This window comes from Patiria miniata, unplaced genomic scaffold, assembly GCF_015706575.1.
Source record: "Patiria miniata isolate m_02_andy unplaced genomic scaffold, ASM1570657v1 HiC_scaffold_1, whole genome shotgun sequence".
NCBI classification, from domain to species: domain Eukaryota; kingdom Metazoa; phylum Echinodermata; class Asteroidea; order Valvatida; family Asterinidae; genus Patiria; species Patiria miniata.
Genome location: NW_024037047.1, coordinates 4,735,220 through 4,747,401, shown reverse-complemented (window position 1 = coordinate 4,747,401; position 12,182 = coordinate 4,735,220). Strand labels below are relative to the sequence as shown.

The 12,182-nt window shown below is 41.9% G+C and overlaps 1 protein-coding gene across 2 annotated transcripts in view; it reads right to left on the bottom strand.

Moving 5' to 3' along the window:
• The window catches only part of LOC119742515 (transcription factor Sox-6-like), a 48,833-nt gene that overhangs the window by 10,641 nt on the left and 26,010 nt on the right, over nt 1-12,182 (bottom strand). The window contains exons 4-5 of one of the 2 annotated variants that reach the window (XM_038218609.1): nt 5,488-5,678; nt 1,688-1,763 (exon numbers count right to left, since the gene is read on the bottom strand). In XM_038218609.1, the coding sequence (XP_038074537.1) occupies nt 1,688-1,763; nt 5,488-5,678 (267 nt within the window). Of the gene's footprint in view, nt 1-1,687; nt 1,791-5,487; nt 5,679-12,182 lie in introns of both variants that reach the window. The other variant, XM_038218512.1, reaches the window with a different exon arrangement.

Below are 12,182 nucleotides of genomic sequence, written 5' to 3'. Positions count from 1 at the left end.
AAAGATACTGGTAGTCTGGGTCTGGGGGTTTCTTTCACAATTTGGTGTTGTTCTGCTAATCCTAGAACATGTACTACATGTAGTTAAGTTTGTAGGAAGAAAGTCCTTTACATTTCACTGACCAAAAATTTCATCCAGGGTTTAAAGATGAACTATCCGTGCTCTTCAAAAAATTTGGTGTTTTTTTCCCCCCTATTCTGACACATTTTCAACTTGTACAGGATGGTAAAAAAAAAAAACTTTACACCTTTTCAGATGCAGATTTCTCAGAATTGGGGAGACGTGATGCAATTGTTTTAAGATATTCCTAAACAACAGTATCTTTGTGGTAAATATATACAAAAAACGGTGCTGAGAAAAAAAAGCCTAAATTTAAAAATGGAGATGGTTTAAAGAAAGATGGTCAAAAGCCAGTTTGTCAACACGCAAGTTCATGGGTTCGGATATGGTCAATAAAATGGCACTGCATGCACATAGAACTGCAATAATGTAAATAGGTTTACATGACTGCCATAGACTTGGAGAAATATAGTGTTTGACCATTTTGCTGTAAAAGGCCACTATTTTTTAACTTGAACTTTATTTTCAATGTCGTATTCACCATATACCACCAAGATCTTTTAGTTTAGAAATATCTTTAAATGAATTTAACATGTCTCCCCAATTTTGAAAAAATCTGCCTCTGAAAAAGTGTAAACTTTTTTAGACTACCCTGTATGTCTTATTTAAATGAAAAAAAAATCTTTTTATCTGTTTTGGGCATCTGCAACCCTCTGAAACAAGGCTTTGACTTGGGGTTAATTATTTTTTTTAACAAAAATATTTGCCCAGGGAGCAGATTGGTTCCTGGTCCCTACATTATCGTTTCTGATTAGACAAAAAAGGGGGGCAGGAACAAGACTACCCAGCGAGAACTGAATTGTTGGGCCACAACAATTTGGATTTTGTTAATTTATTATTCCATAAAGATATAGTCCATCATTTGCAATTTGTGCATTTTGTTCGTTTGAAGCAACAAAAGTGTTCAAAATCTAATGAAGGATACTGAACAACTAACCTGATGAAGTTTCAGCTCAGCTTCAGCTGATACATTCCGAGAAAAACAGCATTCTAGGATCTCAATTTCAAATCAAAAGTTGCTGAACCATGTTTTGAATTGGGCCTGAATTCGGCGTCCGAGACACGTTCTCACTGAGCCGATTGCAGCTATACGCGATGTCGCGCACTGATCCGACGAATTATAGCAACCGCGTGCGCGTGTGCGTCATGCCAATGCTTGCGCGCGCTTCGCCGAATAACAAAACGAACTACTAATTTAAATTTTCCTACGGTGCGTCTTAAGACGCACCGTTGGAAAGGCCTTCTTTCGTTGATTACTTCAAAATGACAGCTTGCCAGAAAGAATAATTTCACAGGGAGTTTAGTCCACTTACTATCTTTCAACCAAGTATGTTTTTCAACAATAATTACGTCAGTTACTTTTCGGATTGCTGCAAATGATGGACTATAGCTTTAACGTGAGCCATCTTCTTTCGCTCCATGTCCCAATAAAAAAAATCATACTTTTCATATTGCCAGAAAAAAGGTTTTACGAAAACTATTCACTTTTCAGGTTGAAACTTGAAAGTAGAAAGACAGTACCGGTACATCTTTTAATTGATTTTAATATTTTCCTTTTGTCACTTACAGTTATCAACCTGGACGTCCATTTTTGGTCTTCCGTCTTCGTCAGTCAGGTCAATGACGATGGACTTCTTCATGCTCTGCAACATATGCAAAGGGTACGTGGTCTGAAAAGAATGTTGTTTGCAACAAGAGAGAATGGGTGAATGGAAAAAGAGAACAGAATATATGAGCAGTGTGCAGTGCAGTGGAGGGTGAGTTGGTGGGTGCCAGTTAACTGAACTGCTGCCTATTAGCCTTGGTACAAGACTTGGATTTTGTATTCCTTTATTTTGCAGCCAGTCCCTTGACAAACGCGGTTAAGGTGCCGCCGCAGTGGAGGTCTCCATCAACAAGATGAATCAATCCAGTCTTGGCAATATTGGCAGCGCTACCCAGGAAATTCTGAGCATACCTCAAGCACATGCATTAGCTTGAGTACAGCATGCGTGAGGTGTGCTCGGAATTTCCTGGGTAGCGCTGCCAATATTGCCAAGACTTGGATTTTTATTCCTTTATTTTGCAGCCAGTCCCTTGACAAACGCGGTTAAGGTGCCGCGGCAGTGGAGGTCTCCATCAACAAGATGAATCAAATCCAGTCTTGGCAATATTGGCAGCGCTACCCAGGAAATTCTGAGCATACCTCAAGCGCATGCATTAACGTGAATACAGCGAGCATGAGGTGTGCTCGTAATTTTCCGGGTAGCGCTGCCAATATTGCCAAGATTGGATTTGATTCATCGTGTTGATAGCAACCTCGCTTGTCACGGATCGGCTGTAAAGGGAAACAAAATCCAAATCCATTCTTGGACCAAGACTGACTGCCCCACTGAACCCTAACTCCCTAAAGTAGCATTATGACTTGGATCCTTCCTGAATCCTCAAAATTTCTCAACTGCACAGGAACTCAATGGCACATTCTTTGTAAATCAAATAAGGTTTTGCCCTTCACCGACGATTAAACACTGCATACTCGGTGTGTTACCTCCCGAGTGAAAGTTGGCAAAAAATCACTCGGGTGGGACTCGAACCCACGACCTCCTGCTTTCTAGTGCAGATGTCTTACCACTTGACCACCGAGCTAACAGGATCGGTTGGCCGGTTCGAGTCTGATGTGCATAGCAGTGGGTACCGCATAAACTATTGTAGTTTACATTCTTTGTAGTTATAGACTTCCAAGCGGCATTTTAAAAAGCTTCATGCAAAGTAGAAGTGGCTGGCCTCCATCTTCCTTTGTCCAACAAAATCCTCCGAAACCTCCTGAACACTTTTCAACACTTTTCAACAATTGTCAAGGATCTGAGAGGGATGAATGATTTATGTTGGACATGGCCTTTTTAATGCCCAAAAGAAGCTTTGCACCAAATTGAAACTGCAAATGCCTTGCATCCTGGAGGGGGCAAGTAAATATCTCACATGTCACAGCGATCAAAATTGTTTTGTTAATGAATGAATGGTTCTCTTCATAACCATTCTCTTAGTTTGAGAACTTCTTCCCACATAGTGTTTCCGCAAACCTTTCATTCATTAGTATCTCCACCATGCAAAGCCTCAAACCTTACTTAATTGTTTTGTTATACTGCACAAACAAGAAAAACCAAGGAAGTTGGGACTCACTCTGCACGAAAGTAATTGAATCATTGCAGTGTCAAGTTTGATTATATTGTAAGTCTTTCTGCTGGTCTTTCAAATGTTGCAAGTTTTCAAGCCAACCCCAGCAAGCCAACCCCAGGCATGCAACTGGGAATTTAGAAAAAAAACGAGGAAATTCCAAACCACACAAGACTTTGTACAGTGTTTTTCAATTTGTAATGGCATTCATGAGAATTAAAAAAACAAGGAAATCAGCGGGTCCGAGGAAAGGTTTCATGCCTGCAACCCCTCTGCCACCCCACACACAAAAAATCTCAATGCTTTAAAAAGTAGGGCATCACATCCAATGTACACTTCACCAAAGTTGAAGACTAGTACATTTTCATAATTTGTCATTCAGTCTGCACCTTGAACAAACATTACTTCCACTCCACATTTCAGTGGTAGAAGCTAAATGGTCAAAAAGAAAAATAGGTTCTTGTGCCTAGTTCATATGTAATGTAAAACACATCAGACATAAACCTCAAAATTATTTCCCTTCCTAAGAAACTAAAGATGGGACAAAAAAGCGCAGTGGCCTTTTGGTGTCAAGGTCTCACTGAGTAAACAAAAATCCTGCAGTAATTGACAAAACAAGTTGTCTTGGTTGTAAGTACATCAAAGTATGCCGCTTCCAAAATTACCCTCAGAGTTTCCTCTGAAAGTAAACTAGAGACAAGAAAAAGCGCATTGCCCTTTCGGTGTATATTTTTTACCATAGTTACACAAACTCCATTTGATGGTCTTAAAAGAAAATAAAGAAATAACATTCAACGTCCCTATCAGTGCCACAGGCCCGTGGCCCATGCCGGGGGGACCCCTACCCGGGATATACCAATTGCGTCAAATTACCTTGCGTGCAAACCTCGCGGAAGAGAAGCAAGGGGAAGGAAGGTGGGAAATGCTCCTTTAATAAAGACCAGGGTTCAGTGTTCCCAGTTAACGCAGAGAACGGATGCGGCGTTTCCCCCCAAAGGACTTCAAACGTACTGGACCCGTCACTCTGCCTCTGTCACGTACTAATAACTTAACTACAACCAGTTTGCGAGTCATAGAACTTTTTTTCTTTCCCTAACTTTTTTTTGGATCGAGGGTTTTGCGAAGAAATAAAGAAGAAAAAAAAACCACGGTAGACAGACTCGTTCTGCAAAGTACACAAGGTGCTCTGGGGGTCAGGGAAACCCGGTGGGAATACCCGCGTCTCCCCGGCGCTGTATTTTTTTTCGGAGGAAACTTTGATGGAAACAGATCGATTGGATGTTTTAATTCCATGTCGTGGGGGCCCCCTTATATGGAGTGTGAAATGACGCGCTGGGGCTTTCATTTTACTTCACATGTGACAGGGAATCCCGACGGGAGAGGATAGAGTAAGGGGAAAAGAGAGGGTGAGTTTAAGTTGATTCTGATTCAAGGGGAGAAATGAGGTCAGTCACAGCAAAAGTCATTTATATGTTTACACAGCTAAAAAACTTAATGACCAAGTTTTCCTGCCAACCCCATTCATAAGTTTTCTCATGTTTACCCAATTTGTTTACAAGGTTTTTTTCCCTCCAATCATCGGCAAGGGTACTTGTCTCAGGAAGGGTTCTTGCACAAAATATGGAATGCGTATGTAATCAGGATTAAACTGATTAATACATTTTCATAGAAGTTCAGAAGGCTCCGGTTATCCTTCACTAGTTGAACCCTAACCCATCTCAATCCTCCAAAATCCTCCTGGCAGTTTTGGAGGATTTTGGAGGACTGAGGATGAATGGTGTTTGAGAAACAAGGATTTGGAGGGTTGAGGATGAGTGGTGCTGAAGCACATGTGGATTTTTGAGGCTTGTGGATGAACGGTGTTTGAAGAGGATGATGATTTTGGAGGAATGAGGATGAATGCATTTCGAGAGGCAGGAATGTCTGACGATTTTTGAGGGATTGAGACGCTTGGTATACAAATTTTATCATACCCGAGAACAAAATTTTGGAGGATTTTGGAGGATTGAGGATGGTTCCTAACACAAGGGCCTGGGGGTTAGGGTTAAAAGAGTTTAGAATTTTAAACAAAGCAATTAAAAATGTCAGATCACAGAAAAAGAAAAACACTAATTTTAACTTCTTTTCCTACTTTCTTTGATGGTCTTTGGCAGCCCGAAGCAAGCACTGGCAAATTTCACCGACAAAAAAAATAAATACTGGTTATGTACATACCGGTTCATCACCATTCTCGCTGGCACTCGCATTGGAGCTACTATCACCAGCATGGTCCCCATTATACATGACCATCGTTCTGGATGGAAGCTGATTGGTCAATGCTTCAAGAGCAATCTTCTCTTTGTCTGATGCCATCGGGAAGTCGCTGGCAGCTGCGAGTGCTGCTGCCTCTGTCAGCGCAACCGAAACTGCAGGTTAAAAGAGACCAAAGTAGGTACCGTAAACACTTAATATCTTACACTCTCTGGCCGACTCCCTCCAAAATGCTGCTTTACTGATTCCTTCAAATTGAACAAAATCTAACAAATTTCATACATTTTCCACGTTTCTCACATGAAGCCATTAACTCGGGGGATGGGTTTCGTATGTATACTTTCTCAAAAAAAAAAAAAAGGAGAAATGTTATATTTGCAAGTGAAGTTGATTTTAGGGGAGTCAGGTTTTTTTTAGGGGAGTCAGGTTGGCGTAGCAGTACTTTCCTCGCCTTCCACCGCTGTGACCCGGGTTCGAATCCCGCCTGGGCCAATATGTGGATTGGATTTTCAGTCCCTGCCTGATTCCGTGGGTCTTCCTCAGAATATTCTTCTGGGCTTTTCCTCCCACCTCTAAAACTGTAACTTCTTCTCACTGTCTTCTCTCCACAGGTTTCTTCAGGCTTGTGAGCTACAGTGCCTAGGGTGCTTTTGAGGAATCCTTGGTTTCATTACCAGAAATGTTTAATAATATTAATAATAATTTTACAATTTAATATAAAACTCCTTTAATGCCGAACACACAGATAAATGAAAGTAGCCCTGAAATATAGTCGTAAGGTTTACACACTTGTCACATCAACTTGAAATTAAATATACACTGTACAGTCTACTGTTCCTCTCCTACAGTAGGGAAATATACAACATGGAATAACTTTTGGATCCTTTAATAAACAGTTCCTTTATGACATCAAAAATGTTTATTTTTCTCGGAAACATTCAACCAACAAGCCACTGCCTTCCTTTCTCAACTTCCGAGCAGAGTCAAAACACTTGGAACTTTTGCCCCCTATCTCAAACAAAATTAGTTTCTGGAAACATTAAAACAGCACGTTGACGAGTTCCCTTCCGCAACAAACTTTTTTCATGACAAGTGCGGCTACCCAAAGGCCATACCATCCCGACAAACACGATCCTGCAAGTGCCTCATCGAGGTAGTAGATAGCGTACGCATGGACTGTAGTCTTTAAACGTCGGTGCTAACAAACAAAGAAAGACAAGCGAGTCCCATCAATCCCCAGAGTGGGCAAATTACCCAATTTCCTCTCCCTATTAGTTCCAAATTGACTCCTAACCTTTCCCAGTCACTGATAATCAGAAGGGAACAATACAGGCTAGACCGGCCCCCCTCATGTCAAAATATGGCAAGTAGCTAATTGGTACACAGAATGCTGGCACCTACCCGTTTCCTCCACAAAGCCCTGCACGCACGTGGACCCGATGCGTTATCGGAGAGGAAAAGACCGACTTCAGATGGCGCGCCAGGCCAGCCAATGAACTTTTTTCCCATTTTTTTTCTTTGGTGGCCAATAAATGTTCCCCCCTAAAATTTGATTGATCTGATCTTCTGGTCATAATTAGCCTCAGTGATCCTGGGGGATGTTCATGGAGTGACATTAACTCAGACAAGGTCAAGAAGACTGTGCGGGGAGGCAAGTTTCAGGGAAAGACCAACTTAGGGTATGCAATGTTGTCAATGTTTTTCCCCTTTTTTTAATGAATTCTGATCAAATGAAAGAAGCTACTCTGAATATAGTAGGCTGAGGTACAATGTAGGTTTCCCTACTCCAAAATGGACCGGCCCTTGTTCTGTCCCTTCCTGTAGATGAAAATACTTTGCTGATGAAATGGTATCATCCATCCAGAAAACTATCAGTAAAGACTGGGTATATATGTAAGATGTCTACAAACTTGGATACAAAAACATCCTGGGACATACCAAATCAGAACCTTGACCCAAACCTCCCCCGGAACTCCGTCAAAATCCATCCCCCATTTTGGTGGATTTTGGGGGAATTCGTCCTGCAGGCCTGGTTTGACGGAGTATGATGGACTTGGTCCTGGAGGCTTAAAGCAAAGCATGCATTGGAAGCAGTGTGATTGATGGATTTTAGCGGACTTGGTCCAGTACTTAGTACAAGACAGTAGGGAGTTAGGGTTTTAATCCAGAATTAAAGTGGTAGCCAACTTCTGAAAGTGGTCATGGACATGATTTTTCAAAGCTGTCACAATATATAAAATATGATGCCACAATAAATAGTTGACCACACTTGAAAGGTGCCAAAAATTGCAGATGTATCTTAGCAGACAGATGACAACAATGAAAAGGTGGCCACAATAGACACGTGGCCACAATAAACAGGTGGCCATAATAGAGAGGTTGCCAAATTGTGTAGGTGGCTGCAATGGACGGTTGCCAAAACCATAGTAGACAAGTAGATACATGTATGAAGCTGCCTCAGGCAGGATGCCAATAACAGGTGCATGGTCACAATAGACACATAGCCAATAGGATGCATTTCGCCGAAGCAAACAGAGGTCTCAGTTTGATGTGCCACTGGCATTCCTTCTCAAAGGTCTCACCGAGATTGTCAAAGTAACAGTATGCACTTTCAGAAACATTTGGTGTATTGGCTACAGCTGGGGAAAAACAAGACGTTTAACTTGTGATGAGGTCTGCTTCGCAGACTCAACCCAATGCAATTCATCCTACAACTGACGTTATCTATGTACCTAAAAATAAGCATATCTCTGAAACAGTCTGAACAAGCCTAATAAGATGCCCAGAGACCCAAGGCCATGACAAACACTCTCTGTAAAACTCATTCAATGATGCACCCAGATCGTTATAGATTATACTAATGAGTAACCCAACAGCTGTTTAATCTTGAGTCGGAAGCTTGGGGTCTGTCCCTTGTCTTTGACACATGAAAGTTGCATTGTCTCAACAACATCTTTGGAAAACTTATTAAGGTTCCTCCAAGATTATGTTTCACTAGCATGTCTATAATAATGTCTAAATGGACTCTAACTGAAAACTATTCTACTTGACAGACTGAAACAATCAAACCCAACCAAAATACATGCATCTTTGCAACTTGACATTTTTTTTTTTCTGGAGAAATTGCAGCCAATTGGTTAGTATGTACGTACATTTTTGTCCCTGAGCAAGGCTTTTTGCTAGAATTAGAGTATTTTACTACTAATGGCCGAACTGGTAGAAAACAGGTGTCAACATGCTTTCCATCACATTACAAAATGGGAGTGCCTTGACTAGAAGTAAAATACAGGAGAGTTTTTTATCTCTTTCATAAGAACTCTATTTAAAATGCCTTATAGATTTCACACTATCCAACAAAATTCCGAATATGAGTAAGATTACAAGTTAAAAACAGTACAAGATAGAAATCAAAACCTAGTGTTGAACTTTTTACAAATCAAAATAAAACAGTTAAAAAAACACCTAAATGTGGTTTTGTAGAAGAAAATAGTTTGCGGGAAATTGAAAGGGGATTGTTGAAAGCGATTTGGGGGAAACAATTGATGGAATAGTCCCACCACGCATGCCCCCCTGGGAAAGTTTGCTATAAATGTGCACATAATCCTGGCGCCAGTAAGAAGGATCACCCCCTAGTGCACCACCCCGCTCCAACGCTCCGCGAGTCTGGGCCTGCTGATTGGAGGCGGAAAAGTAGAATTTCTGCTGATTTCCCGTGCTAACCTGACATGCGTGGATTTCCATCACTTCCCCTCTCTAACCCCCCCCCCCCCCCCCCCCGCCTTCTCTCAAAAGCAGATCAAGTTGGTCTCCTGTCTCATGAATGGTGAGAGGCAAAATGTGGGAAGCCACAAGACAGACACGCTGGTGAAAAAGGGGGAGGTGGGTTGGATGGGAAGCTGGGCAAGCATTCAAGGCCGACTAATAGTACTTTGTCACATGTCAGCCAACTTTTTTACTTCCAAATTTAAAGTAAAAACCAAGCACTGAGGGATTATGGCAGACAGACAGACTAAAAGACAGAATTAAGAATCAAACACGTGGAAACGTGTATCTCTTTCAGAGGCAGGTGAGCTCAGTCATTCCATACTCATGCAATTGTGCCGTGACACCCCCCCCCCCCTCAAATTAGTCTTGAGGATCAGACATTCATGTGTGCAAAGCCACGGTATGAACGTCTGATATATTGTAGTATGCAAATTTTATGCGAACCTGTGCACCAGCCAATTGGAGTCTACTTTAGAAACTGTGACGTAGTTTCGATCAGAAATGTGGATTAAGCTCTCGATTGGTCAATTTGGAGGCCATGTTTTGTAATACAACAACGGGTTACGGAATCCTGATAGAAGGCGCCCGTTGAATGGTCAAAATCCGGATGTCAAGACACAGTCTTGTTTGCATAATTAATTGCCAAAACTGTGCGAATAGACATTTGCGTGCAAGCAGCTATTCCGTAGACTACTCAATTTGAGGGAAAAGCCAAGATGACAACTGGCAACGCAGGTTTGACAGAACACAGCAAGAGCTGAGAACAGGTGTGCCCCTTTAAGGCACCTAACACATGGAAACATGTGCCCTCCTAGAGGTAGAAGGGGAGAGCTCAGTCGTTACGCATTCATGCCACCGCGACTCCTCTCGCAATGAAGTAGAAGCCAGGATGGCGTCTGAGGATTTCTTTTCATTGGCTTCCGTTGGCCCCTCACGGTCAATTTGACGTCGACCTTCCCCGTGTCAAACTCACTCAGCCTGGCTGCTTGCGTGATGTGTGCCACCATCTTTTGAGGGGGAAGAAACACACTCCTTGGTTCTTAAGTCTGGCTAATGCACTTGAAATCATGTACTTGATTCAATCTGGAATAATGTTACGCAAACCTGACCCGAAAACCAAAACCGATATCGACATGAAACCAACTTTGGTTCGGATCGGGGTCGATTTTTACATCATTTCAGTTGGGTTTAGGTTCGGTTTCAGTTTTGCGTTTGCAATTCTCGGGTAGGGTTGGGTCGGTTATTAAAGGCATCTTGTGAAAAACCTGGAATTAACGGGAAAAATAAAACGAAAAAAATATTATTGCAGAGTCACTCAGAGCCTGGTACTACCAACGTCAACCCACCTCCCAATTGTGCAAGTGGTTTGCGGTTATCACCTACTGTCTATAATGTGTAGGCTCACAGGTAGGTCACGTTAGGAGTGTTTACCATACCTTACGATACGATTCTTTACTGAGAGACGACAATTTTCAAATAAAATTCACGCGACGCGCGTAAGTTCAGGCACAAAAAGAGGACATGTTCTTGAAATATGGGACGATTGGACCAAGCCAGATATTAGGGTTTTTACCGGGTCGATTCGGTTCGGGTTGGTTTTTCCGTGAATTTTTGTCGGGTTGGGTCAGATTTTGGGAAGTTCAGATTGATTTCCGTTTGGATTCGGTTTCTGTTTCGGGTCGGTTTGGTCTGGTCGATCCGACCCGATGCACAACATTAGTCTGGAATACCTACTTCTTTACCCTAACATAGCCTTGGAGCTCAAAAGAGAAGCGTGATGTTTCCAGAAAGAAGTATAAAATTGTCGACCAGGGGTAACAACATGAAATCTATTATAATACGTCTATTTATGTCAAATGTACTTCTTTTCTCTTGTTGATTAATTTGTTGTTTTGTTCTCATCCCAAAATGCTTTTTAACGAAATGATATTTGGCTTAGATGGCTGTACATATATAAATATCTCAACATGCAATGCTATCCAATGAAACAACCTCATTTCACTATGCTCTTGCAAAATTAGGCAAGTGGAGCCTAGATTACCCTAAAACCTGCCTTAAATATCAATTTTTCCTTCATAGCCTATTACCCGCCCAGCCCTTCAAATAACCTACTCACAACTTTGGCTCTCTAAACCTCACACAACCTTGCTGCCACACAGTTGGTGTTAACAGGAAGCTGTTTTTTATTTAGCCGTAGTTTTAGCAGTGGCTTAAAATCCTTACTTGGTAAGCCCCAAAATCCCTACTGTTTGGACAGGGTTTTCTGGCTTGGATCGGCCTACATGCCTTCCTGTGTAAAGTGCCTGCATTGAAGAGTTGTCGTTCTGTCACAAGTCAATCTCAGGTCAAATCACAAGTCAAATCATGAAGGACCCAAGTGAGAGAGGATGAACAATGACAAAGGAATGTCACAGTCTATTTGAATAGCTTGCCACTTCAGACTAGATGACTTATGATGGAGTCAGGATACTTGTGAGGACTTGAACAACTGCTCGACGGGAGACTTTTGAGACGTTGGTGGCAGCAAACACACCGGTCCTTTTTCCATTGTTGGCGTCATATTGAGCATGCGCACTTTAGCTTAAACATGACGTAAACAATGGGAGACTTTTGAGACGTTGGTGGCAGCAAACACAACGGTCCTTTTCAATTGTTTATGTCATGTTTAAGCTAAAGCGCGCATGCTCAATGTGACGCAAACAATGGAAAAGGACCGGTGTGTTTGCTGCCACCAACGTCTCAAAGTCTCCCATTGAAAAGGACCAGTGTTGCTGCCACCAACGTCTCAAAAATCTCCCATTGTCCCATTCACATGAACCATGCAAGATTTTGGCTCCAACGACCAAGCCCTCTAGTGGTAGCATTGTAAAGTGCATAAATCGTCATGTCATATA